Source organism: Microcaecilia unicolor, chromosome 6 (genome assembly GCF_901765095.1).
Source record: "Microcaecilia unicolor chromosome 6, aMicUni1.1, whole genome shotgun sequence".
Classification (NCBI taxonomy): domain Eukaryota; kingdom Metazoa; phylum Chordata; class Amphibia; order Gymnophiona; family Siphonopidae; genus Microcaecilia; species Microcaecilia unicolor.
In genome coordinates, this window is record NC_044036.1 from 320450297 (window position 1) to 320477215 (window position 26919).

Genomic DNA, 26919 nt, shown 5'->3' on the forward strand with positions numbered 1-26919 from the left:
CCAGTCAGTTTAATTTCATTCACCAAAGATATTGTGAAAGTAACGCTTTTGAATGGAGTATAAAGGTTTTACTTGAGCACCATAAAACAAATCTTAAAGTAATCTTAAGAGGCTGCTGGCCACTAATGGACAGACCTCAACATAGTTGACACCAGGCCCCAAGAGTGTAAACCCTGTAACAGTCGAGCACTTCATTCTGGATGTTCAGTAAGGGAGCAATTGTCTTTTTGAGGAGCTCCATCAACAAGGAATTACAGTAGTCACTAAGGGGTCCTTTTACTAAGCTGCAGTAAAAAGTGGCTTGCGGTAGTGTAGGCGCGGGTTTTTGGGCTCCTGCAGAAATATTTTTCAGCGCACGGACCAAAAATGCGCTTCCCCCCCCCCCCCCCAAGTATGTACAAATCTTGTAAGTAGACACTGTATAGATGCCTTAGATTGTCATTTTATTGCACCTTGTAAACAAAATAGTGTATATTCAATTTGTTTCTTTAACAAAAATTTTTTTACTCAACTCGGCATCAAATTTGAATGGACTTGATTCATAGTTACAGTCAAGTTAATCAAACAATATTAATGCAGAGGTGTAAGAGATCATTAAACCTCTGTTATCACTCACAGCTATGACTTCTATCTATTCTTAAACTGACAACAAAAGTTTGATTATACCAAAAATTATACAAATGGAAATGTTGTAAAATGACACATACTTTCCATGCAGATATGCAAAATCCAACTTATAACTATGAAAAAGATCAAATTCTTACCTTCTAAATGAGATTTATTAAAAATATGTCTAAAACTATTAAAAGAATAAATATTTAGCCCAAACCAAATAAAGACTGTAGCCCAAAGTATCCTAAAACAATATTAGTACTCAAGAATCCAGTGTGATACTGCTAAAAACTGTTTGGTCACTAACGGTGGCCATGACTTGTAATATAGAATTTATGTTTAAGTCTTTTTATGGGCAAATCATTTATAAACGTTACCATCAACCAAAGAACAAATTGTAACAAATCCAGAAAATGATTACATTCAGTTGAATAAGCGTCCCAACTTTTGTTTATATTTTCCCCTCCCCTTGCACAACCTCAACCCTCCCTGAATTATAACCCCTCAGAGAATTCCAACCAGAAATAGTAATGAAAGAATCCCTTAATACACGTATCTCTAAGATAACATATCTAGTGATCCCTATCATCCCCAATCTTCTCCAACTCGTTCCATCCTTTTGATACAAATCTCGTATATGTCTAGTTAATCCCAACAAAAAAAAGGGGTGGGGGAATGTTTGGTCTTTCAACATCCCCAATATTGCCTTACTTCTTTCGGGATGCTATAGAGCTATTATCTGTTTAGAATTAACCGTTATGCTTAGGAACCTAGAAATGTTCAACCCCCACCCCACCCCCCATCCCCAACTCTGCATTCTCAACAGGCCGAGATCCATTCTCCTTTCCTGAATGAGTATGGTCCAGGCCCCCCCCCCCCGACCCCCTCCCACCATCAATTCCCTCCATATTCCTACCCTCCAATAGTAGTTCAAATAAAGGAATTTAATACAAGGCTGCGAGCTCTATGCGACATAGATTGGAGATACTTATCCCATAAAGGAATCCTGTGCATAAGGAATGGATCCTCAGAAGCTTAGCTGAAATTGGGTTGCGGAGCAGGTGGGGGGAAGAGGGGTTGGTGGTTGGGAGGCTAGGATAGGGGAGGGCAGACTTATACGGTCTGTACCAGAGCCGATGATGGGAGGTGGGACTGGTGGTTGGGAGGCGGGAAATACTGCTGGGCAGACTTATACGGTCTGTGCCCTGAAAAGGACAGGTACAAATTCAAGGTAAGGTATACACATATGAGTTTGTCTTGGGCAGACTGGAAGGACCATGCAGGTCTTTTTCTGCCGTCATCTACTATGTTACTATGTTACAAATAGCCAAGAACCAGTGGTGTAGCTAGGTGGGGCGCAGGGGGAGCAGTCGCTCCCCCAAACAGCTGTTTCAAAAAAAATGGCGCCCATTGTGTGTGTAAATGTTTATAATACTAGCATATGCGAGCATACTTTCATTTTGATTTCTGCTGTAATTATATGTTGTTGTTTAACTGATTTTTTGTTTGTTTGTTTTTTTTCTGTCATTGCTTGGTGTTTAATGGTTGTTTTGTTTTTGTATTTTGATCTGTATTTTGTTGTTTTGTAGTTCTGTTTTGTTTTTGCACTTTGTCGTAACTTGTCTGGTTTTATTAATTTTATTTTTCCTGAGTTGTGACCCACTATGTCTGGACAGTGGTCAGATAGGCAGTATATACATTTCTCATGTGATGGTGATTTTTTAAATTGATGGACAAATAATTTGTTCTTTTAAACATTAAGGCATATTGACTCTAAAAGACCAGCTCTGTCTTCTTTGATTAATCCAGATGAGCAAGGATCCAAGTTACAGGCAGCAGATCTTGAATCTACCTTAGTTTTATGTACCTCAACTAGACCGACCTTTGCAAAGGCAGCCAACGTTTGACCCAATTGAGCTAGATATGGTTCATTCCCAGCCATCAAAATGACCTCCACCCACTCTTGTCAGAGTTTCAAGACCTTCTTACTAATCTAAGCAGTTGTTTAGTACATGGGGTAGTATAAGGTCTGTGATAGTATGGTCTGTGGGGAATAGATAAGGAGTATTACAGCGCTGCGTACATCTAGTAGCGCTATAGAAATGATAAATAGTAGTAGAGTGTTGCTAAACAAGGCCTAGAATGTGAAGTGATATATGTGAAGGTGGTAGGTGGAAGTACAATGAAGTGGTTCATAAAGGCTTATTATTATGAGATGTGTATGAAGACTTAGCACACGATAGATTGTTAGCTTGTGAACATTAATTATTATTTACTAGTATAAAAGGCCCGTTTCGGTAGGCAATGAAACGGGCGCTAGCAAGGTAATCCCCCCCTGCAGCGTCCTTCCTGTCTCCCCTGCCACCCCTGCAGCCACCCATCTGGTCTTAGGACCCCCCTCCCCACCAACCCTCCTCTGCCCCTGCAGCCACGCATGTGCAGCGGCCCTCCTCTCTCCCCTGCTCCTCCTGCAGCCACCCATGTCTAGCGACTCTCCTCTCCCCCTGCCCCCCCTGCAGCCACCCAGGTCCAGCGACCCTCCTCTCCCCCCCGCCCCCCCCCTGCAGCGTCCCTTCTGTCTCCCCTGCCCTCCCCTGCAGCCACCCATCTGGTCTCAGGACCCCCTCCCCACCTCCCTCTTCCCTGCCCCCCCACCTGTAGCCATCCATGTCCAGTGACCCTCCTCTCCCCCTGCAGCCACCCATGTCCAGCGACCCTCCCCTCCCCCCTCGGCGCATCATCCAAACCCCTACCCCCCCCCCCCCCCAGCGCATCACCCAAGCCCCTACCCCCCCTCGGGCACATCAACCCCCTCGCCACCTGCAGCTGCCAATACTAACGCTGTCCGGCCACTGCTGCGTCTCCTGTTGAGCAGCAGTGGCCGGTACAAAAAGAAAAAAGCCAAAAAAAGATTTTAAACCTGAAACACGGCTCCGTATCTCTGCAGCCTCTCCTCCTCTCCCCTCTGACGTCGCTGCGCTCCTCCGGGGTCTTCCTGCAGGGGCAGTGACGTGGAGGGGAGAGGAGGAGCGGCTGCAGTGACGACAGCCAATGCCAGATGGCTGTCTATGGAGCCGCATTTCAGGTTAAAAATCTTTTTTTTGGCTTTTTTCTTTTTGTACCGGCCGCTGCTGCTCCACAGGAGAAGCAGCAGCGGCCGGACAGCGTTAGTATTGGTGGCGGCGGGTGGCGAGGGAGTTGATGTGCCCGAGATGGGGGGTAGGGGCTTTGGTGATGCGCCGGGGGGAGGGTCTTGGGTGATACATCGGGGGGGGGGGGGTATGGGCTTGGGTGTTGCGCCGAGGGGGGCACTGAGAGCTGATTGGTAGGCAGGGGGAGGACTAGGGAAACACGCTCCCCCTGCCTGGCTCGCGGTTTTGCAGGGCAGGGGCTTGGGTGTTGCGCCGAGGGGAGGGCACTGACAGCTGTTTCCCAGGCAGGGGGAGGAGTAGTGAAACACGCTTCGTGTGTTTCCCTACTCCTCCCCTTGCCTTGGAATCAGCGGTCAGTGACATCACTGACGTCAGTGCATTCTAAACTGCCTAGCAGACCACCTCCGAGGGAGCCACAGTCCCAGGCACATTAGAACGTTGGAGGTGAGAATTATTATATAGGATTGCACTTGTATCCCACATTTTCCCACCTATTTGCAGGCTCAATGTGGCTTACAAAGATCTGTTATGGCATCGCTATTACAGGTTAAAAGATACAATTGGTGTTACAAAGAGATCAAGGATGACAGAGAAGAACTAGGCCAACCATTAAAGAAAGACGTCATTTAGAGTTAGGGTGAGGTGGTGAAGTGTTATAGTTAAGTTACGGATTGTCGTGGTAGGCCTTGTTGAAGAGATAGATTAAGAAGTCTCAATTGGTGGATTTGGAGTTTGGATGCATTACTTGTATTTTCCAGATCCAAGTTAACATTCAGATACCGAAGGTATTACTCTCCTCAAATGTGCTCACAATCCAAGTTGCACCTGAGGCAGTTGAAGGTAAAAGTGTCTTCCCGAGGTCTCCAAGAGTGTCAGTGGACAAAGTAAACACTAGTTTTCCTGGTTCTCAGGCTGCTGTTTGAACCATTAGGCTACTCAAAAGGACAGAGGCTTCTTTGGTGCGTTTATCACACTTAACTCTTTAGTCCCTATCTGTCAAAACAGAAGCCCCCCCCCCCCCCCAATAGTCAGCCGGCAGCGGGCAGTGCTTTTGTTGTCCGCGGCCAACGTTAAACCCGGATATTCAACGCTAGGCCATTTCCAGCGACCGGCATTGAATATCCGGTTTTGTTTTTGACCGTGGCAACTGAACTGGTTAAGCTGATATTCAGCGCTAACAGGTTAAGTGCTTAGTGGTTAAAGATAGGCCTGCAATTTGTGCAGCCTGTTTTAACCACTAAGCATAGCTGGTTTAGCGCTGAATATCTTTGCCTAAGTGGCTGCGTTACCTGTTATCGCCTGCTGAATATTCACGGTTAGGCGCTCAAACACTATTTTTACGGTTAAATAGTTTTGAATACCGGGTCCAATGTGTTTACGGATTGCAATTTCCTCTTTTAGGCCGCAATGTTGCTTCCAGAGGAAGAAACACGTGAGGCAATTCTGTACCAGTTAAATAAGAGCGTATTGGAAATGGGTGCTCCACCAGAGAAAGCACAAATCATACTCATTTACCAAATATGGTAAGTCCCTCGAAGAAAGGAAGCAGATGTGTCCTATGCAGTGGCGTAGGAAGGGGGGGGGGGCGGTGGGGCGGTCCGCCCCAGGTGCACGTGCTGGGGGGGTGTCGGCTCGCTGGTTCCCTGCTCTTTCTGCCCCAGAACAGGTTACTTCCTGTTCTGGGGCAGAGAAAGCAGGGAAGCAGCAGAGCCGACGCAGCTCCCAGTGACGTGCACTGGGGGCGGATCGGCCCTCCCACCTGCCCCCCGCTGAAAGGTAGGGTGCGTTTCGGGGGGGGGGGGGGTGCGCTCCGGAGGGGGAGGGGCGCCGTGCCCTGCACCCAGGGGGGGGGTGCGCAGCGGCGACCCGTCCCGGGTGTCAGGCACCCTCGCTACGGCACTGGTCCTATGAAGTCTTGCAGTGCCACATTCAGCTAGGCTATAGACTCCAAACATGCCCATCACACTCACCTCATCAACTGATTTATTCTTCCTCACATTTTATCACATTTATTTCCTCCCTTCAAAGATGTATTTTGTAGGCAATTTTCAAATATATTCCCACACATAGACCCCTGGTTTTCCGCGTAAATGGCCTATTTAAAAATCAAGATATACTGTAAGTTAAATAAAAGGCCTCAGCAGCCAAGGGTACCAACTAAGTGGACACAGCAAATAGGCTACAATCATGGGCCAACCACCACCAACCGAAAAACCTACAGAGTGGAGTAACTAAACCAGTCTGTAGTAAAAAAAACGGGGTGGGGTTAATATAATTTTAATCGACAATGGGCACAGATAGAATCAATGCAAGCCTATAGATACAAAATTACATAACGGAAGAATGAAAAAGGTATAAATTCAAAGAGAATCAGACTTGTTGTAAAAAACACATATCATGTAGCCAAAGAAATACTTAGCTTTGTAGTCAAATACCGAAGATACCGCTTTCCAAAGGCATCTCCGTAAGTTTTTGGCAAAAAATGAAATGATGTGTGAATAGTCTCCTCAAAGTCGCAAAATCACTCTCTCTCAGAATTAATCCTCAAAATCACTCTCTCTCAACAGTAGTAAGATTCTCACCGTTTCGTTGCTTCTTCAGGAGAGGATATGCACAAAAGACAAACATCTTCCGAATTGCCCATTGTTGATTAAAATTATATTAACCCCACCCCGTTTTTACTACAGACTGGTTTAGTTATGGTTGGTGGTGGTTGGCCCATGATTGTAGCCTATTTGGTGTGTCCACTTAGTTGGTACCATTAACTTACAGTATATCTGTTTTTTCATAGAAGGCACAGATAAGTCTTGTAGCCTATTGAAGAGCATTCAGTTTATCTTAGTTTCTTATAGTGCTCTCAGCAGATTAAGTAATTTTCTATTTAAAAATCACCCATCCTTTCTGCACGTAAACCTGTGCACTATGCAACCATGCACACAGGTTTATGCACATACAGGGCTGGGATTACACTTACATACATCCTTTTCTATTTCCAAAACTATGCATTTGGTTTTACCTGGGAAAAGAACCTGCAGAAACAACAGGCACAAATTTGTGTATGTACTTTTGCCTAGGTCATTTTCAAAGGACTCTTCCATTTGCGAATCAGTATAAAGTCTATGGGTAAAATTGACCTGCAGTCTTGTCTTTGTGTACAGTTTGAAAGTTGTCCGCATTGCAACATTCTACCACATTCTTTCTCCGGTTTTCTCTATAACTTCACAACCAGATTCTGAAGTTTTTTTTAAAAAAGGTTATTTTAATTTAGGGGAGGAGTTATCAGTGTGAGCTATCGTTACGATGTGTTATTTTACCGTTCACCTGGGTTTCAGTCTCTGGTAACCAGAGTTGATATTGTGATGTCATAATGCCTCATTCCACCAACGCTTAAGAGCCAGCCTCATCAGTGATATCACAATGGCTTGATTGCTTTATACTTGGCTCACTTTTAATACATGTAGCAGTGATTTTGATTTTAAAGACATTTCTTTTTTCTTTAATTAAGGAGAGAAGCTATGAACGTGGGCTACTGTTATTTTACTGTTAACCCCAGTTATCAGTAACTGGGTCTCGTTGCATAAAATGCAACTTGTGCTAAAACAGCATGAATGGCAAAAATAACACATCTTAATGATAGCCCATATTGATAAATATTCTCCTTAATTTAGGACTTTTCACCTGCCCATTCAAATCATGTTCAGTAAAGTGTCCTTTTTTAACCCTTTGTCAGTAAGAAACTCCAAGAGGTTGGTTGCCGGCTCTTTTCATTGTTGGGCTTGTTTTTGAAAGAGAGGGATGCCCATTTTTCGACATAAATCGGAAAATGGACATCCTTCTCCCAGGGTCGTCCAAATCGGTATAATCGAAAGCCGATTTTGGACGTACCCAACTGCTTTCCGTCGCAGGGATGGCCAAAGTTCAAGGGGCCTTGTCGGAGGCGTAGCGAAGGTGGGACTTGGGCGTGCCTAACACTTGGACATCCTCGACCCATAATCGAAAGAAACAAGGACGTCCCTGACGAACACTTGGACGACGTTACCTGGTCGTGTTTTTCTTATGACCAAGGCACAAAAAGGTGCCCGAAATGACCAGATGACTACCGGAGAGAATCAGGGATGACCTCCCCTTACTCCTCCAGTGGTCACTAAGCCCCTCCCACCCTCAAAAAGTATGTTACAAAATATTTTGTGCCAGCCTCTATGCCAGCCTCAGATGTCATACTCAGGTCCATCACAGCAGTATGCAGGTCGCTGGAGTAGTTTTAGTGGGTGCAGTGCACTTCAGGCAGGCGGACCCAGGCCCATCCCCCCCTACCTATTACATTTGTGGAGGAAACAGCGAGCCCTCCAAAACCCACCTCAAACCCACTGTACCCATATCTAGGTGCCCCCCTTCACTCGTAAAAGCTATGGTAGTGGTGTACAGTTGTGGGTAGTGGGTTTTGGAGGGGGGGAGCTCAGCACACAAGGTAAGGGAGCTATGTACCTGGGAGCAATTTAGGAAGTCCACTGCAGTGCCCCCTAGGGTGCCCGGTTGGTGTCCTGGCATGTGAGGGGGACCAGTTTACTACAAATGCTGGCTCCTCGCACGACCAAATGGCTTGCAAGTGATCTTTTCTGAGATGGACGTCCTTGGTTTCAATTAGTGCCGAAAATCAGAAATGACCAAATTTCAGGATTTGAACGTCCCTGACCATATTATTGAAACGAAAGATGGACGTCTATCTTGTTTTGAAAATACGGGTTTCCCCGCCCCTGGATCGGGACGTTTTGCGAGGACGTCCTCATCAAAACATGGACGTTCCTTTCGAAAATGCCCCTCCACAAGACCTCTTCAGTTTGTTTTTCCCTTTAATCTTATGAGGTAATGTTTTAAAGTTATTTTCATGCATATGATGCATATGTTGCCACATATGTGTGTTGATTGCCTGTTATGAAATTCCAACTGGCATTGAAATTCCAACTGGCGTAAAAGTAAACGTGTTGACATGATGGTGTATGCTTTGCCAGTAGGTGTGTATGGGGGCGGAGTTTGAGCAGGGCACGGGTGGAGTTCACAAGTATGCACATCTAATATAATAAAACGCACCGTGAACGTTCTAATGAGGACAACGTTCTGAAGCCATCTGGGGTTCGTGGGGTTCGTGGAGTTCGTGGCGTTCGTGGTGTGAAGCCATCCAGCCGTCTCTGCCCCGCCCTCGCGCCTAAACAAACAAATACGGAAGCGAAGCGTCAGGGAAGGAGGCGGCGCTCCCGACGTCTAGCCTTCCCTTCGCTGTGTTCCGCCTTCAAAACAAGGCGGAACACAGCGAAGGGAAAGCTAGACGTCGGGAGCGCCGCCTCCTTCCCTGACGCTTCGCTGCACGAACCGCCATGGAGGTAAAGTTAAAAAGAATAAAAAAAAAAAAAGGGATGCATGGATGCGAAGGGGGGGGGGCATGGATGCGAAGGGGGGGGGGAGAAGAGGGCGGGCCAGGCTGGGACATGGGAGAGAGAGTAGCATGGATGCGAGGGGGGGGGGTCATGGAAGGGCGAGAGGGGACTTGCTGGAAAAGGATGAATGGAGGCGGCAGGGGACAGAGGAGCATGGATGGGTATGGATTAGGAGGGCAGGGCACAGGGAGAGAGGGGAATTACTGGAAATGGATGAATGGAGGGGGCAGGGGACAGAGGAGCATGGATGGGCATGGATTGGGAGGGCAGGACTCAGGGAGAGAGGGAAATTGCTGGATAGGGAAAAATGGAGGGGCCAGGTGACAGATGGGCATGGATTGGAAGGGCAGGACTCAGGGAGAGGGGAATTGCTGGATAGGGATGAATGGAGGGGACAGATGGGCATGGATGGATATGGATTGCAGAGCAGGCCTCAGGCAGAGAGGGGAAATGCTGGATAGGGAAAAATGGAGGGGCCAGGTGACAGAGGAGCATGGATGGGCATGGATTGGAAGGGCAGGACTCAGGGAGAGGGGAATTGCTGTATAGGGATGAATGGAGGGGACAGATGGGCATGGATGGATATGGATTGCAGAGCAGGCCTCAGGCAGAGAGGGGAAATGCTGGATAGGGAAAAATGGAGGGGCCAGGTGACAGATGAGCATGGATGGGCATGGATTGGAAGGGCAGGACTCAGGGAGAGGGGAATTGCTGGATAGGGATGAATGGAGGGGACAGATGGGCATGGATGGATGTGGATTGCAGAGCAGGCCTCAGGCAGAGAGGGGAAATGCTGGATAGGGAAAAATGGAGGGGCCAGGTGACAGAGGAGCATGGATGGGCATGGATTGGAATGGCAGCACTCAGGAAGAGGGGAATTGCTGCATAGGGATGAATGGCGGGGACAGATGGGCATGGATGGATATGGATTGCAGGGCAGGCCTCAGGCAGAGAGGGGAAATACTGGATAGGGATGAATGGAGGGGGCAGGTGACAGACAAACATGGATGGCCATGGATTGGGAGGGCAGGGCTCAGGGACAGAGGGGAATTGCTGCATAGGGATGAATGGCGGGGACAGATGGGCATGGATGGATATGGATTGCAGGGCAGGCCTCAGGCAGAGAGGGGAAATACTGGATAGGGATGAATGGAGGGGGCAGGTGACAGACAAACATGGATGGCCATGGATTGGGAGGGCAGGGCTCAGGGACAGAGGGGAATTGCTGGAAAAGGATGAATGGAGGGGGCAGGGGACAGATGGCCATGGATTGGGAGGGCACGGCTCACACTGTCTCTCTCATATACAATGTCTTTCTGACTCTCACTCTCATACACTCTGTCTCACACAGTATCACATTCACTCTCTATGTGCCACACAGTCACTCACACACTCGCTTGGTGTCATACACTCACTCTCACAGAGAATCTGTGTCTCACACACACTCTGTCTCTTGCCCACACACACACACTCTCTCTCACACTGTGTCTCACATACACACTTGCACACACTCTCATTCTCACACACACTCTCTCACAAACACACACACACCCAGAGTCACTCTCTCTCTCACACACTCACACTTTCACTCTGACTCTCAAAAACTCACTCTCACATACACTCTCCCAAACATACACACTCCAAGGAAAACCTTGCTATCGCCCGTTTCATTTGTGTCAGAAACGGGCCTTTTTTACTAGTAGATTATAATTTACACGTGAACTTAAAAGATCTAGATGCAGACACTTTTACCTGTCCAAGAGCAGATGTAAGTGTCCGCACCTGCAATCTAGGTGCAATTTCTGCCACTCGCTTGCATTTTATAAAGACACATAGAGGCGTATTTTCAAAGCACTAGACTTTATAAATCTAAGTGCTTTGAAAATGAACCCCGTAGGCTCCTATAGGTGCCTTCTTATAAAATTACGCTCTGTAAGGCTGAAGGTGCAAGAAGTGTTGAAGCTTCTCTTTATCTTGCAGCTTGCAGCTCTGGCGGGAGGTTATTGATGGACTTGTGTGCTTCTCAGGAATGCTTAGATCTGTGATGGGCATGCCAGAGAAAGAGTTTATTGTGGAAGGGACAGGTAAGAAAGCTAAAAAAGACACCAGTCTGCACAGGCCCTTTTGAGGCTTACTTTTCTCGAGGAGAAGGAATATATCTGTATATTCATTAGCTTGATGTAGTATAGGGTGGAAGGGATAGCTCAGGGTTAGATTCTTTCACCTTTAGGTTACCAGTTCATATCCAGCTGTGGTCAATAGTGTCTGAAAGTTTCATAATTCTCATTTCCTTAGCATCCATACCAGACTAGTCCAGGCCTGTGGGTTATGTGCCTCGTCCAGCAGATGGAGATAGATCTTAGCTCCAGTATTTCTCTGTTTCCAGCAGATGGTGACAGTCTAACTGTGTGGCTTTAGAACTGTGGAGAAAGCTCCTGAACCAGTTAGAGAACTGTGTCTCTGTAAAGCAGGGGAAATTCTGTTGAGAATTTTTGCTCCATTAAAAAAATGAGGATTGTTATTATTATAACAACAACAACAAGTTGTTATAATAACTTGTTGTTATAAGGAACGACAAGTGAGGTGATTAAATTTGCAGATGACACAAAACTATTCAAGGCCATTACAGTCTGGGTAGTGTAGATTCAAGTAGGATCGTGAGAGACTAGGTGAAAAGTCAACCAATTCAAGCATATATTCTGGAACTTCCCTGTAAATTATCCTGTGAATTAAGGTGCAGACCTTAAAGGCAACTCGTTCTTTAATGGGAAGCCAGTGTAGTTTTTCGCGAAGAGGCTTGGCTGATTCGAATTTAGATCTAGCAAAGATCAGTCTTGCTGCAGTGTTCTGAGCAGTCTGTAATTTCTTGAGTATATGGTTTGTAGCCCCGCCCAGCGCATCCCAGGATATACTGGGCAAGGCTGGGTGCCGTCATTTTGTGGCGTTGAAGGAAATGGAGGGAGGCAGGCTATCTCCCTCTTCCAACTCACAAGGTAGGGTTGTGGGGGGTAGGGAGGGAGGGGGGCGGATTGATCACTGGACCACCAGGGACCCTTTGCTGGGGGGTTAGGGGGGTGGAGACCCACCGGATCTCTAGCCCTCCCTGAACCTGGGGGGGGGGGGATCGTCAGGGGGACCGGAAGTCTGCCGGACCTCCAGCCCCCTGTTGCTGGGGGGGTCCAGGTTTGCTTTGTTGGGGGGAATGGGGGCCTGCTAGCATGCAAATGCATGCTGGACAGGGCTCACCATTCCTCCCCAATGATCTGCAAACCCTAACGCCAGCTCGGAGCTGGCGTAGGGTTTGCCGCAGCCAATGACCCAATCTTTGGCGCGCTGGTCGCTGATCATTGGGGATGAATATGTTTAGCCCTGTTTTGCATGCATTTGCATGCTAGTTGCATTCAGAGCCCTTTAGTGCGTTGTTTCACGTGCTCGGGGACTCTGATCATTGGGCAGTAGCAAACACCGGTGCTAGTATGGCGCTAACTGCCTCTAGTGCCGGCGTTTGCTTTTGATCATCCCCGTGTTAGGGAGAAAACCTATTCCCTCCCCCTAGAGATACACAGCAATTCACCAGTTTCCTACTGAGTTTTTTGCTCTGCTCCTCTTTGATCCAGTATGACACTTCTTATGTTCTGTGTTATCTGCCGACACCTGACTGTATTGTTGGTGAGATCTAGGCAAGTTTAACTGGTGATGCATTGATTTGTGTTTCAGTTGACTCAAAGCGAGGTGTAAAAGGCAAGAAAGAAGATAAGAAAACCAGCAACCCAACAGATGAAAAAAAAGCATCTGTGGGAAAAGAAAAAGAAGAGAAAAAAGGAACAGTAAAATCAGCGGGAAAAGATAAAGAGGTGACCTATGGGATCCTGACACAATGGGGCCTGGGCTGTTACACTGGAAAGGAAGGGTGATCTCCAAGAGTGGAAGCAAGTGGGGAAAATTAATGAGAGGTAGAAGGAAACATGGGAAGGCAGAGGAAAATGTGGTCTTTAATCTGGGTTCATTGAAAAACACCCCTTCCCCCATGTCTAGTTGTCAGACAGGATGTACAGCAGATTTTAGTATGTGCTCTTGACTTTTGCCTACTGTGTGGTTTCTGCCTGTCAGGAACGTCCATCCAGCAAGAAAAGGAAGTCATTAAAACCTCAAAGTCAGGTCAAGAGTCTGAGCTCATCAAGGGAAAGTTTAGATGTGGAGCCATCTGATCCTCTAATGGATCCCTCTGTGCAGGAAAAGTACCAAGAGAATCTTTACACAGAGGTTGGTAAATGGGGAAAATGCAGGCTGAAATGTTTGCCTTGATTTATGTCTCACTCCTTTTTCTATTCCATTTGTCTTTTATTTTTCATTCTCTTTTTTCCTTCTCTGTCACTTTCACTCACTGTTTGTCTTCATGTTCCATCCTTAAGCAAATATAGATGTGAATTTCTTGGTCCTCAAATCTGTGTCTGTCTTTCCCTTTATTCCTTTTTTGAATTTTCTCCTATCTGAACAGTCCTGTATGAACACATGAAGACTCTTTCCCCTCTCTGCTTCAGAAGCAGACTCAGGCGATGGTTTCCAGGTAGCAGGATTTTTTACTCTTTCAGAAAGTACAAAGACTAGGGTACACTCGAGGAAGTTACATGGAAATACTTTTAAAACAAACAGGAGGAAGTATTTTTTCACTCAACGAATAGTTAAGCTCTGGAACTCTTTGTCAGAGGATGTGATAACAGTGGTTATCATATCTGGGTTTAGACAAATTCCTGGAGGAAAAGTCCATAGTCTGCTATTGAGACAGACATGGGGAAGCCACAGCATGCCCTGGGATTCGTAGCATGGAATGTTGCTACTCTTTGGGATTCTGAATGGAATCCTGTTACTCTTTGGGGTTCTACATGGAATGTTGCTACTATTTGGGCTTCTGTCAGGTACTTGTAATCTGGTATGGCCACTGTTTAGAAAACAGGATACTGGGCTAGATGGACCATTGGTATTAATCATTGTGGCTATTCTTATGTTACTAGCCGTTGAGCCCGTGAAAACGGGCTATTATGGGGTTTTGGCAAGGCCCCCTCCCCTCGCCGCTGCCCCTCCCCCCCCCAAGGTCGCCGCTACCCCTGCACCCGGCCCGGGCCCTCTCTTTGGTATTGAACTTATATCGGCGAAACGCAGGCAGCAGGCAGATCAGCAGAGCTCCCGTCGGCCTTCCTTCTCTGCCTGTGTCCCGCCCTCATGTGACGTAACGTCGGCGAGGGCAGGACACAGGCAGGGAAGAAAGGGCGACGGGAGCTCAGCTGTTCTGCGTGCTGCGTTTCACTGATGTAAGTTCAATACCGAAGAGAATGCTCGGGCCGGGTGGAGGAGGGGCGGCGGCGGCGATTTCGGGGGGGGGCGAACAGTAGCGGCGACCTTGGGGGGGAGCGGTAGCGACGACCTCGTGGGGGGAGCGGTAGCGACGTCGGCGGCTTCGCGCAGTTTTCCTCTCTGTCCCGCCCCCATCATCACGTATTGACGCGGGGGCGGAACAGAGAGGGAAGTCTGTACTGCGCATTTGCAAGTGAGTATGGTTACTCGCCATTTATATGTTTGATGTTCTTAAAAAAGCATCAGACTACCTGCATTCCTCCACTGTCGGCTTGATCAGGTGTTCGGTTTACTAGGACCTTCTTCCTCTTTTTCCCAGATAATGGTTTTCTGCAGACTAATTTTAAATGCAGGCTAATGTGTGAATATCATTGTAGGATTCTGCCTTAGTTGTAGAGATATGTTTGAGTGCTGAATTAAAGCAGTGAACAGGTAGATTAAGCAAAAAATGTCACCAATGGATACTCAGCAAACACACAACAACTGTAACTCTGTGAGGTGATTCGTGTTGTTTTAAAGAGTAAAGGAAAAAGCCTCTGATTCAAGCCCAACCTCCAACCCAATAGTTATAGGCAAAAACCCCTTAGATATACATAAATGCTGTCTCCACAGAGTATATGAGGGATCCAAATAAAACATGAAAGAATCAAATCCAAACTTAGCTTTCAAACTGTGCAAGTGCAGGGAAATGTGTGAGTCATTGATTCAGCACGCCGACTCTGGCCATAGTTTCGCTAAAGAAGTGCTGTATCAAGGAGTGAGTAACCTTCAAAAAAGATAAAAAGTTAAATCAAAATGTGATATCTAAAAAATGTGATACCTACAAAAATAAAAACTAAACATAGCTCAGTAAAAGACCAAAATCAAGTCAAATTAAACTGTGCAATAAGTGAAAAACGCTGGATCCTAAAAGATAAAATTGTTAAGAAGTCCCTAAAAGTTAAAATTGTTAAGAAGTCGCATGCTGAACCTCTACAGTATCCCAACCCCGAGTCAGCTAGGGTTGGGATACTGTAGAGGCAGCTTTCACAGCCCCTGGAGGAAGCTGTGGTCAGTGTTAAGGATGACACCTGATCACCAGATTTAGAGCCTCCTGACGCCAATCCCAAAGGACCCGAAATGTGAGCCTAGTATTATTAATAACTACCGCCCTGTTGCTACTATACCACTGCTCGTCAAAACTATGGAAAGCTTGGTGAATTCTCAGCTTGCTGATTATTTGGACAATTTTTCGATTCTTCATGCCTCCCAGTCTGGATTCCGACCTCACCACAGTACTGAGACAGTACTAGTTACTCTTCTGCCCAACTTTAGGAAAGAGCTGTCCTTTGGTAAAAACATCTTACTTCTTCAGTTTGATTTGTCGAGCGTGTTCAACACGGTTGACCACAATCTCCTCCTCATGTTACTAGCAAAAAATTGTGTTGGAAGTACCGTCTTGGATTGGTTCCGGGAATTTCTGTCTTGCCGTTCCTATCGGGTCAAAGTCCAGTCCTCTATTTCACCTTCCTTTCGCCTACCCTGTTCAATATCATGCTGATGCCTCTAGCAACGGCCCTTCACAACCATGGCCTGAATCCCTTCATCTATGCTGACGATGTGACTATTACCTTTCGGTCTTCCATAGCCGAAATCTCAGCGGAAATTCAGGACAGTCTCGCCATCATGGTCAATTGGGCTAACACATTCAAGTTCAAACTTAATCAGGAAAAAATGCAGTGCTTCATCCTCTCCTCCCAGTTCAAGAAGTCTGTACCGGGCACGGTTACTGTGCAGAACTTCTCCATTCCTGTCGCAGCAAGTTTGAAACTCCTTGGTGTCATTCTGGACCCCCACTTGACTCTTGACCTTCAAGTCTCGTCCATTACAAAGCGAATGTTCCTGTCCATGAGGTCCCTTGGGCGTATCAAGCAGTACCTACCATTTGCCCTATTCAGGTCACTAACCATTTCCTCGTCCTGAGCCATTTCGACTACTGCAATGGAATTTACACCGGTTGTAAGGAGCATGCCCTTAAGAAACTCCAGACAGCACAGAACATGGCGGCAAGGCTGCTATTTGGCAAATCTCGATTTGAGGCAGCATTGCCCCTTCGTGAGAAGCTCCACTGGCTCCCGATTAAAGAGCGGATTGAATTCAAAGTCTCAACAGCTCTCGCACACAAGATTATATATGGGGACGCTCCTGCCTACATGTTCAGCCTGGTCAACCTCTCACCTAGGAATTTCGTGCAGTCGTCCCGCACCTATCTCAATCTCCACTTTCCTAACTGCAGGGACTTAAGATATAAGCGGCTCTTTGCCTCTTCCTTTTGCTTCCAATGTCCCCGTTATTGGAATGCTCTGCCATCTGCGTTAAAAGAGACCTCTGATCTCAGCCTATTCAAGAAATCCCTGAAGACTTACCTATGTGACCGATCATTCTCCTTAGCTGCTTGATCTTTTGCATCTCCGCCTCCCTGTCCCATGCGGTTTTCCCTCCCATCCCCTTCTCCACTTTATCCTCTGTTTTGCCCTACTGCTATTATGTTGTACTTTTCTCCTAACGTTGTACGCCACATAGAGCCTGCCTTGGTGGGATTATGTGGGATATAAATGTTCACAATAAATAAATATTATACAGTGTTCCAGGAGGCACTCTCAGCCTCAAGACCCTTGCTGCAATGATCAGATTAGGAAAAGTGGAAGAAACCCTATAAAATAAGAGAAACTCCCACGGGGCTTATGTGTAAAGGCAATGAATGGCCCCTGTTTCCAGCCCTTGCCTGTACTGTGCTGGAAGAAGAAAGCAAAAGGAGGTAGTACCAAGGTTAAAAAAAATGTAGAAATCAAAATGGCATCTCAATTATTTTTCCTGTTTTAAATGCCAGCTGAATTATTGAAGAAATGCCATGTGATCCTGATCCTTTAAACCATAGGAATGCCCCAAACAGAAAGGCTAGACTTTCACAAACGTTTCTAGGCATGAAGGCTTCCACCTATGTACGTGCAGACTCAACAGACCTCATGCATGCTCAGTAATATGCATACCATTGCTCAAACCTAGAAGTGTATGTATTGTAGCAGTCAGCGTGCGCGTGTTACTTGCTACCAGCAATTTTAACGACAAGTTTGAAGGTTCGACTGGGGTAGGGGTTGATAATGGGGCGCAGGCGGCAAGGGGAGGGGAATGGAGGGAGGGATGCTGGCGCTGGGGGAGAGGAGCAGAGCAGAGTGGTGGAGAAAGTGGGTTTGAGAGAATGGAAGAGAGAGACAGAACATTACCGGATGGGGGAGGCGGGGTGCGGGTCCGTCTCCGGCTCCTTCTTGAATGCGTGTGACGAAGGATATCTCGTTGGGCAGACTAGATGGACCGTGCAGGTCTTTTTCTGCCATCATCTACTGTGTTACTATGTTACTATGTAAGTGTATGTAACCATACCAAGATATGTCAGCACACTTCACTTACACATCAGTGGCGTAGCCAAGGGTGGGCCCGGGAGGACCAAAGCCCACCCACTTTGGGCTCAGGCCCACCCAGTAGCTGGCAGGGATTCCCAAGCCCCACCATCTGAAAACGCCCAACTGGTCCCTCCTGCATACCTTGTAAATAGCAGATCTTCGCCTGCAGCAAGCAGCGACTGATACATACTGCTTGCACGCACCAGCCTCACAGCCTTCCCTCTGACGTATTCCAGCCTATACTGAAACAGGAAGTTACATCAGTGGGAGGGCTGTGGGGCCAACATTAATAGTGTGTATTAGCTGCTGCTCGCTGCCAGTGAAAATCTGCTGTTTAAAAGGTGTGCGGGAGAAGGGAGTTATTTGAGAGACCACATGGCATGCAGGTGAGAGAAGGAGAGACCAAATCACCTGTGGGATGGGGTGGGGTTCTTCTGCCCACCCATCTTGGGCCCAGGCCCACCCAAAATTGGGTGTCTGGCTACGCCCCTGTTACACATACAATCTCATTGACATACAGAGCAAATGCCAGACATGACTGGTTGTCAGCACACAGGAAACACTTTACTTAAGCTCCTGATGTGGCCTTGTGTTGTCATTGCTAAGACAGGTGTGTTTATATGTTGGGGGGGGGGGGGAGGACATGTGTCACTGTCTTTGTTCTTGTTTCTGTTTCATGCCCCCTGGCTCACTGTTCTTTTTTCTTGGTTTCAGGTTTATGGGTTGCTGGATACACTGGTAGAGCGCTTTGTATTTTTTTCGGAAGCACTGGAAAACAAAACTCCTCAGGAACAAGAAGAGGAAGAATATCAGTTTCTTCTTGTCTAAAATTTCCCGTCTAGAGCGAGGGTTCTTAACCCAGTCCCGCCCCCCCCCCTCCCCCGGGGCATACACAGCTTATCGGGTTTTCAGGATACCCACGATGAGTATGCAATAGCGTACCAAGGTGGGGGCGGTCCGCCCTGGGTGCACGCCGCTGGGGGGGGGGGGGGGTGACACGCGCCTGTCGGCTCCGCTCGTTCCGTGCTCCCTCTGCCCTGGAACAGGTTACTTCCTGCTCCGGGGCAGAGGGAGCATGGAACGAGCGAAGTTGACAGGCGTGCGTCACTCCCCCAGCAGGTAAAAATGCACCCGGGAGGGGGGTTGTCCTTTCACTGGGGGGAGGTGTCCTTTTGCCTGGGGGGGGGGGGTGTCGCGCTGCACCCGGGGGGGGGGGCACATTGGCGATCCGCCCTGGGGGTCAGCCACCCTAGGAACGTCACTGTGAATATGTGTGAGATAGACCTGTTTGTGCTGCCTCCTTGGTATGCAAATCTATCTCATGCATATTCGTTGTGGGTATCCTGAAACTCTGACTGCCTGACTGGTTTCGGCGCATGGGCCCCTGCCTCTGGAGTCTGAAAGTACGGGGTATGCTAATAGATACCGTACAATCCAATCTTGCACGCAGAGAAACGGACGGACGATGTTGCAAAACAACACTATGCTTAAGCCTGGGTGCTGACAGACAGAAACATCCAGGGGGGCGTACCAAGGCGGGGGCGGTGGGGGCGGTCCGCCCCGGGTGCACGCCGCTGGGGGGGGTGCAGCGGCACGCTCCTGTCGGCTGCAAGTTCAAATCGCTACGCTAAATTCTCTCGTTTGCTGCAGCGCCATCCCTCTGCCCCGGAACAGGTTACTTCCTGTTCCGGGGCAGAGGGAGGGAGCTGCAGCGAACGAGAGAATTTAGCGTAGCAATTCGAACTCACAGCCGACAGGTGCGCGCCGCAGCACCCCCCCCCTAGCGGCGTGCACCCGGGGGGGGGGGTGTCATTTCGCCGGGGGGGGGAGGGGCTTATCGGCGATCCACCCTGGTTGTCTTCGAGGCTAGGAACGCCACTGGGAAGAGGCCCCTATTACAAACCGGGAATAGCCCCCGCCAAGCTGCCTTGCTGTCCCAAATCGTAAACACTCTGCATTAAAGAACAAGACAACTACTCTTTGGTCTGTGTATGCTACGGCCATAGGGAGAGCATTCCTCCATGTCTTGTGGTCCTTCTGTATCTCAGATATAGCCTTACTGTGTTAGAGGCTTTTTAGGTCACACTGGGGATCGGAGCCTTCATCTGGTTAGTTATCTCAATGATATTTGACCTAGCTGGGGGTAGAGGGGAGAGGAAGAGTATTGTTACAGAAGGTGGATTTCATGTTTTGCCCTTTATCATTCAGGACCATAGTGATAATGTTGCTGAAAGAATAAATATGCAACATAACAATAAAAATTTTAAATAAAAAAAAAACAAACTTATGCAAATACAAAACATAACAGGGTAGTAATTATAGCTGTAATAATATAAAAGAAATAGTTGACACAGATATTCCACAACAATAAGTTAATAACACAGGCTACACTTTTCAAGCAATTAGATTACCTGGAACAGAATTGTTTGCATTTTTTTTTTTTAATATTGTAAACTGTTTTGGGCTCTCTCTAGACAGGCATTCATGAAATCTCCTTAAAGAAATAAAGAAAATAGGCATGTCCTGCTTAGTTTTATAAAAAGAAAAATGGACTGGAACACTTTTAATCAATCAGAAGACAAAATGAGTTGGTCCTTAACCAGCTTTTTTTTTGTTGTTTTGTTTCATAGTTTTACTAAGGGGCCTTTTCACTAAGCGGCTTACCACAGGTTAAAAATGCCTATCGCAGGGCGTGCTGAGGTGTGCCATGGATGTTTTGGCATGTATGCACGCTACCCATTCGCTAGAAACTTTTTTTTATTTTTTAACCGAGGGGGCGTCTTTGGGGGACAGAGAGTGGGCTTGGTCAGCACTAATTGGTTAGCAAATGGGCATTGTCGCACGGCAACCCATTAGCATGTAATTAGCATGTGAGCCCTTACTGACTACAAAATAGATGTAGTTAGGGGTTCACGCGCTAATGGAAAAATAAGCATGTGGCCATTATTGCAAAAATACAAAAATCGGCCATTTTACCCTTGCGTTAAAAAGTGGCCTAATACGTGGAACAGTCCCGTATTAGGGCTAACGCAGGTCACTTTTTAATGCCCTTTAGTAAAAGGTCCCCTAAGTTAATGGAAAGCAAACACATGTTAGAAGCAAGGAGGCAGGTTTATTTATTTATTTACTGCATTTGTATCCCACATTTTCCCACCCATTTGCAGGCTCAATGTGGCTTGCATTGTTCCGTCATGGTGATCGCCATTCCGGAGTAAGAAATACAAGAGGTATTACATAAAGATCATGAATGACGTGGAGGGGCATAATCAAACGAAAACGTCTATCTCCATGGGCGTTTATCTCCGAGAACGGGTCCGTGAAGGGGCGGACCGAACCGTATTTTCGCAAAAAATAGACGTCCATGTTTTATTCGACAATTTGTGAGTTGGGCGTTTTTGTCTTTCAGCGATAATGGAAAATGAAAGCGCCCAGCTCAAAAACGAATAAATCCAAGGCATTTGTTCGTGGGAGGGGCCAGGATTCGTAGTGCACTGGTCCCCCTCACATGCCAGGACACCAACCGGGCACCCTAGGGGGCACTTTTACAAAAATAAAAAAAAAGGTAAAAGAGCTCCCAGGTGCATAGCACCCTTCCCTTGTGTGTTGAGCCCCCCAAATCCCCCTCAAAACCCACTGCCCACAAGTCTACACCATTACTATAGCCCTAAGGGGTGAAGGGGGGCACCTACATGTGGGTACAGTGGGTTTGGGGGGTTGGACGACTAATAAGCATTAAGCAGCACAATTGTAACAGGTAGGGGAGGGATGGGCCTGGGTCCACCTGCCTGAAGTCCACTGCACCCCCTAATAACTGCTCCAGTGACCTGCATACTGCTGCCAGGGAGGTGGGTATGACATTTGAGGGTGAAAATAAACAGTTGTGAAACGTCATATTTTGTGGTGGGAGGGGTTTTGTGACCACTGGGGGGAGTCAGGGGAGGTCATCCCCGACTCCCTCCAGTGGTTATCTGGTCATTTAGGGCACTTTTTGGGGCCTTATTCGTGGAAAAACAGGGTCCAGGAAAAGTGCCCTAAATTCTCGCTAAAAACGCATATTTTTTTCCCATTATCGGTGAAAGGCGCCCATCTCTGATCGGCCGATAACCACGCCCCAGTTCCGCCTTCACCACGCCTTCGACATGCCCCCGTCAACTTTGTATACTTCTGCGATGGAGTGCAGTTGAAAACGTCCAAGTTCGGCTTTCGATTATACCGCATTATTCGTTTTTGGGAGATAAACGCCTATCTCCCGATTTAGGTCGCAATATAGGCGTTTTTGTCTTTCGATTATAAGCTGGATAGTAGATTAAGCAATCAAGTATAAAGGTTATAATCATGGTGAGCCCTTCTGTGATTGGCTATGCAGTCGTTTTAGCAATGATGTCAGAAATAGCCCATCACTCCTACGAATTGGGGAGGGCAGTATTCAAAGCCCTTTTCCTGGGTAAAAAGACAGAACTTTAAAAATTGGCAAGCCATTCTGCAGTAAAAGTATGTGCTGGCCTCAACATTTTACTGGCAGACTGCAGAGGCATTCCTAGGGGTGGATGGGGGAGCAAGGATCTGAACAATGCATTTTTTGCAGATGGAAAAACTGTGCACAGAGAAATTTCTGTGGATGTTTTTGGTGGAGGAGGGGGAATAATCAAGCAAAAGCCTTGCGCACTTTTCCACTGGCGAAAACACCTGTAGAATTTCCAACATAGACAGTTCTGAGTGTTGCCTTCATTCGTCGCTTCTGATCTGGTGATTAGGATGGTTTTTGAAAAATACAAATGATATAAGTCATCTGTTTTATTTTAAAAAATGGGCCATCTTTGGGTTCCAGCGGGGTATGTTCCTTGCCACATCAGCCTTTCAGTTCATGATCTCTGTGTGTCAAAGCAGGAGCACTGTCTGGAATCTTCAAAATTGTAGTTTGTTTTTGTTTAATATTCCTGAAAATGTTCTGATACTGTTTTGTACTACTTGCAGTCACCTGCTTGAACTAGCACTCTTGGAAACTGGAAAATGCTGGTGATGGCTAGGAAGGAGGGTTGTGCAAAAGAAGAACAGGAGAAAGGGTAGAGAAAACTATGAAACCAGAGTGAGAGAAAAGTCTGAGGAAGCAGAGAGGCGCTGGTCAAAAAAGCAAACAAACGGACAGAGAATAAAATTAGGATTATAGGGCCAGATTCAGTAACATTAGGTACAGTTATGATCTGCTCAGAGCCCCCTTTAAAGAATTATTATTTTAGTACACTTCTTGCATCTAACTTTAGGAGTGAGCAAAAGCTGGTGTAAATGCTGGTGTCCAACTGATAGCAAATGCAGGTATTCTATAACATTATATAATTTGTTCTTAGTGCATAGCCTTTAGTCACCTAACTGTAGCTGACCTGTACAAAATTACCCCCATACGGGGGAATTCTATATACGGCACCAAACGTTAGATGTTATTTCCATGCTGAATTTTCAGAACAGAAAAGCATTCTAATGGATGCAAGTCGCCAAAGTAGGGTGGAAATGGCAGATAAGAACATAAGAATAGCCATACTGGGTCAGACCAGTGGTCCATCTAGCCCAGTGTCCTGCTTCCAACAGTGGTCAATCCAGGTCACAAGTTCCTAGCAGAAACCCAAATAGTAGCAAGATTCCATGCTACCAATCCCAGGTCAAGCAGTGGCTTCCCTCATGTCCATCTCAATAACAAACTATGGACTTTTCCTCCAGGAATTTGTCCAAACCTTTGTTAAACCCAGGTGCTCTAACCACTGCTACCACATCCTTGGCAGCAAGTTTCAGAGCTTAACTATTTGTGGAGTGAAAAAAATATGTCCTATTTGTTTTAAAAGTATTTCCTTGTAATTTCATTGAGGGTCCCCTGGTCTTTGTACTTTTTGAAAGAGTGAAAAAGTAATTCTCTTCTACCCATTCTACACCACTTGGACTTGGGAAAATCCACTTATTTTTTCTAGGATAAGCAGCATAAAATCTGTTTTACTGTTCTGGGGTCTTGCCAGGTACTTGTGACCTAGATTGGCCACTGTTGGAGACAGGATACTGGGCTTCATGGACCATCGGTTCACCCAATATGGCAACGCTTATGTTCTTAAAATAAAAAGACATTGGGGGTGTGTCAAGATGGCGGTGTGACCAGACGTTTTGTGAGATACTGCTACTCAGCTGGAATTAAAGAATAATCCTTTACCTCTTAAAATTATGCCTCATACCAAACAGAAAGGGACGGTGAGGTTAGTGCCCCCGCCTTCCTCAACCTCGTCCCCGATCCAGCCGAGTTTGGAGTGCTTCTTCCCTGGGACCTCCCAGGTATTGAGGGGAGCGGATCCCATAGTAAGGGAATCTGGAGAAGCGGAGCCCTTACGGGGAGATGAGACAACCCTCGCCCCTCCTTCGACGTTGCTGATCCCTCCGTGCCCAGCGTTAACAGCTTTGCTAGAGGGAACCCGGAACGCCACCGGAAATGTGACAGAGGTGGAACCCAATGGGGGACTAGCGTTGATACAGAAGTCGCTGAGGTCTGAGGCCCAAGAATCACTTGGAGCTTCAGAGAAAATTCCGGAGGTTAATCTAGAAAGGATTTGGCTGATGTTAATCAAAATGGACTCAACCCTGCAGAAATCTTCAGGTGAAGTAAATGCTCTTTATACTAAATTTGAAGATTTAAAAAATACAGTGGACTCAGTTAAAGAGGAATTAGCCATGCAAGTCACACAGCTACAAAAAGATGTTGAACAGTGTCAAGAATTTAAAGGTAAAGTAGCTAAGGATAATTTGGATATTCGTAGAAAAATTGAGCAGATAGAGAATTTCAACAGACGTTTGAATCTGCGCCTTCTGAATTTTCCCAAGCTCCCTGGGACTAGTCCACTGGAACTATTCAGAAGATATGTAACAGAAAATTTAAAGATACCACTGGAAGCTATACCTCCAATAAATAAGATTTTCTATTTACCTAGTAGCCCCAGGGGGGAAGAAGGAGAAATAAGGGGGCGCAGAAAATGTGAACTTTGATGTGAATAATATATCTTCCATACTGGAACAGTCTTTGGAAAGTGTACCAGAGAGGGCTACACTCGTAGTTTCTTTATTTTTTTAACAGGATCTTAATTCTGTCTTGAGACTTTAAGAACACCAATTCTCATTTTGGAGGTGGGAAAATATGGATATACCCTGACGTAACAAAGTTGACCCAGCAGAAGAGGAAATCCTTCTTGGCTATGAAACCGAGGACGGTGGAAGTGGGGGGGATCCTTTTTTCTCGCCTACCCTTGTAAATGTATCGTTCGGTTGGGTCAGATGAAATATGTTTTCTTTTCTCCTGATCAACTAGACTTAAAACAACTAAAATAACGTCTGTTTAAATTGTGTTGGAGGATTGCACGTAGCCTTAATTAAGTTATAATTATTTTTCTTTGTAATCTTCTCTAATTCATTAACTCCCTCACTCAGACCGTGGTCTAAGAAAGCGGAATAATTGTGGTTTAAAAGTGAACTAATATTCTTCGATTTTTTTTCTTTTGTATTCATCTTCATTTTACTTTTCTTGTATCTTAATATTACCTTGCTGTACTCTTGTTAAAAGAATTTAAAATCAATAAATATAAAATAAAAAATAAATAAATAAAAAAGAAAGAAAGAAAAATAGCAGAACTAGAAGACGTACAGAAAAGTGCAATCAAAATTATCTAAAAAGACGGACCAGCTCCATTATGATGAAAGGCTAAATCGGATATCGTTCTTCAGCTTGGAGAAGGGACAACAGAGGTGATATGATAGAAGCTTATAAATAATGAATGAGGTGGAATGGGTAAATAGGCAACAGTGTCTTTCTTTTCAAACAGTACTTAGACTAAGGGACACACCATGAAACTAATAAATAGCACATTTCAGACAAATTGGAGAATATTTTTTCACTAACCTCTGGATTCTACCGTGTTTCCCCGAATATAAGACACTGTCTTATATTAATTTATCCTCCCCAAAACGCGCTAGGTCTTATTTTGGGGGGGGGGATGTCTTATTTTTCTGGGATCGTGGTCCCCCCCCCACCCGAGGTCGCCCCCCACCCGAAGTCGCCGGGCCCCCCCTCCACCCGCCCTCCGTCACTCCGGAATTAACCTTAAACTCCTTTCACCTTCGCAACCCAAGTTCCCAGCAGCAAGCAGCAGCAGGGCAGACCTCTCCTTCCTTCCATGCCCCGCCCTCGCCTGACGTACCGTAACGTCAGTCGAGGGCGGGGCATGGAAGGAAGGAGAGGTCTGCCCTGCTGCTGCTTGCTGCTGGGAACTTGCGTTGCGAAGGTGAAAGGAGTTTAAGGTTAGTGACGGAGGGCGGGTGGAGGGGGGGGCCCGGCGACTTCGGGTGGGGGGGCGGTCTTGTCCGGCTCTCGGCGGCCCTGCTGCAAAAAAAAAGTTTGCTAGGTCTTATTTTCAGGGGGAGGCCTTATATTTACAAATGTAGCAAAATCGCTACTAGATCTTATTTTCGGAGGATGTCTTTTTTTCGGGGAAACACGGTATATAGCGCGCTTAGAGATCCGCACCCAAATCTAGGCGTATTCTGTAACAACGCACGTAACTTAATTGGCTTAACAGGCTAATCAGCATTGATAAGAGCACTTAAGCAATAATGAGCACTAATTGGCAATAATAAGAATGTATGTTCACAACTCGCTAAACATATTCTGTAATGAACTGCGCTTAAATTCTAATGCTCACAGTTAAAAAGGGGCATGGTTATGGATGGGGAAATGGGCATTTCGTGGGCGTTCCAAAATCTATGTGCGCAATTATAGAATATGGCCCAGTGCGCATAAATTTACGCGCACAGAATTAGGCCGTGTTTTCACTGGCCTAAATGGATGCGTGTTTTTAGACTCAAGGATTTCCGCCTAAGCGTATTCTATATACCATGCCTAAATCTAGGCAC

General features: G+C 46.5%; 1 protein-coding gene across 3 annotated transcripts in view; it reads left to right on the forward strand.

Moving 5' to 3' along the window:
- The window catches only part of MYCBPAP (MYCBP associated protein), an 80623-nt gene extending 61708 nt beyond the window's left edge, over positions 1–18915 (forward strand). For 2 of the 3 annotated variants that reach the window (XM_030206356.1, XM_030206355.1), the window contains exons 15-19: positions 5166–5287; positions 11177–11280; positions 12914–13050; positions 13307–13459; positions 18703–18915. In XM_030206356.1, coding sequence (XP_030062216.1) covers positions 5166–5287; positions 11177–11280; positions 12914–13050; positions 13307–13459; positions 18703–18816 — 630 coding nt within the window. In that variant the 3' untranslated portion in view covers positions 18817–18915. The remainder of the gene's footprint in view (positions 1–5165; positions 5288–11176; positions 11281–12913; positions 13051–13306; positions 13460–18702) is intronic. The other variant, XM_030206357.1, reaches the window with a different exon arrangement.
- Positions 18916–26919: the final 8004 nt, after the last annotated feature.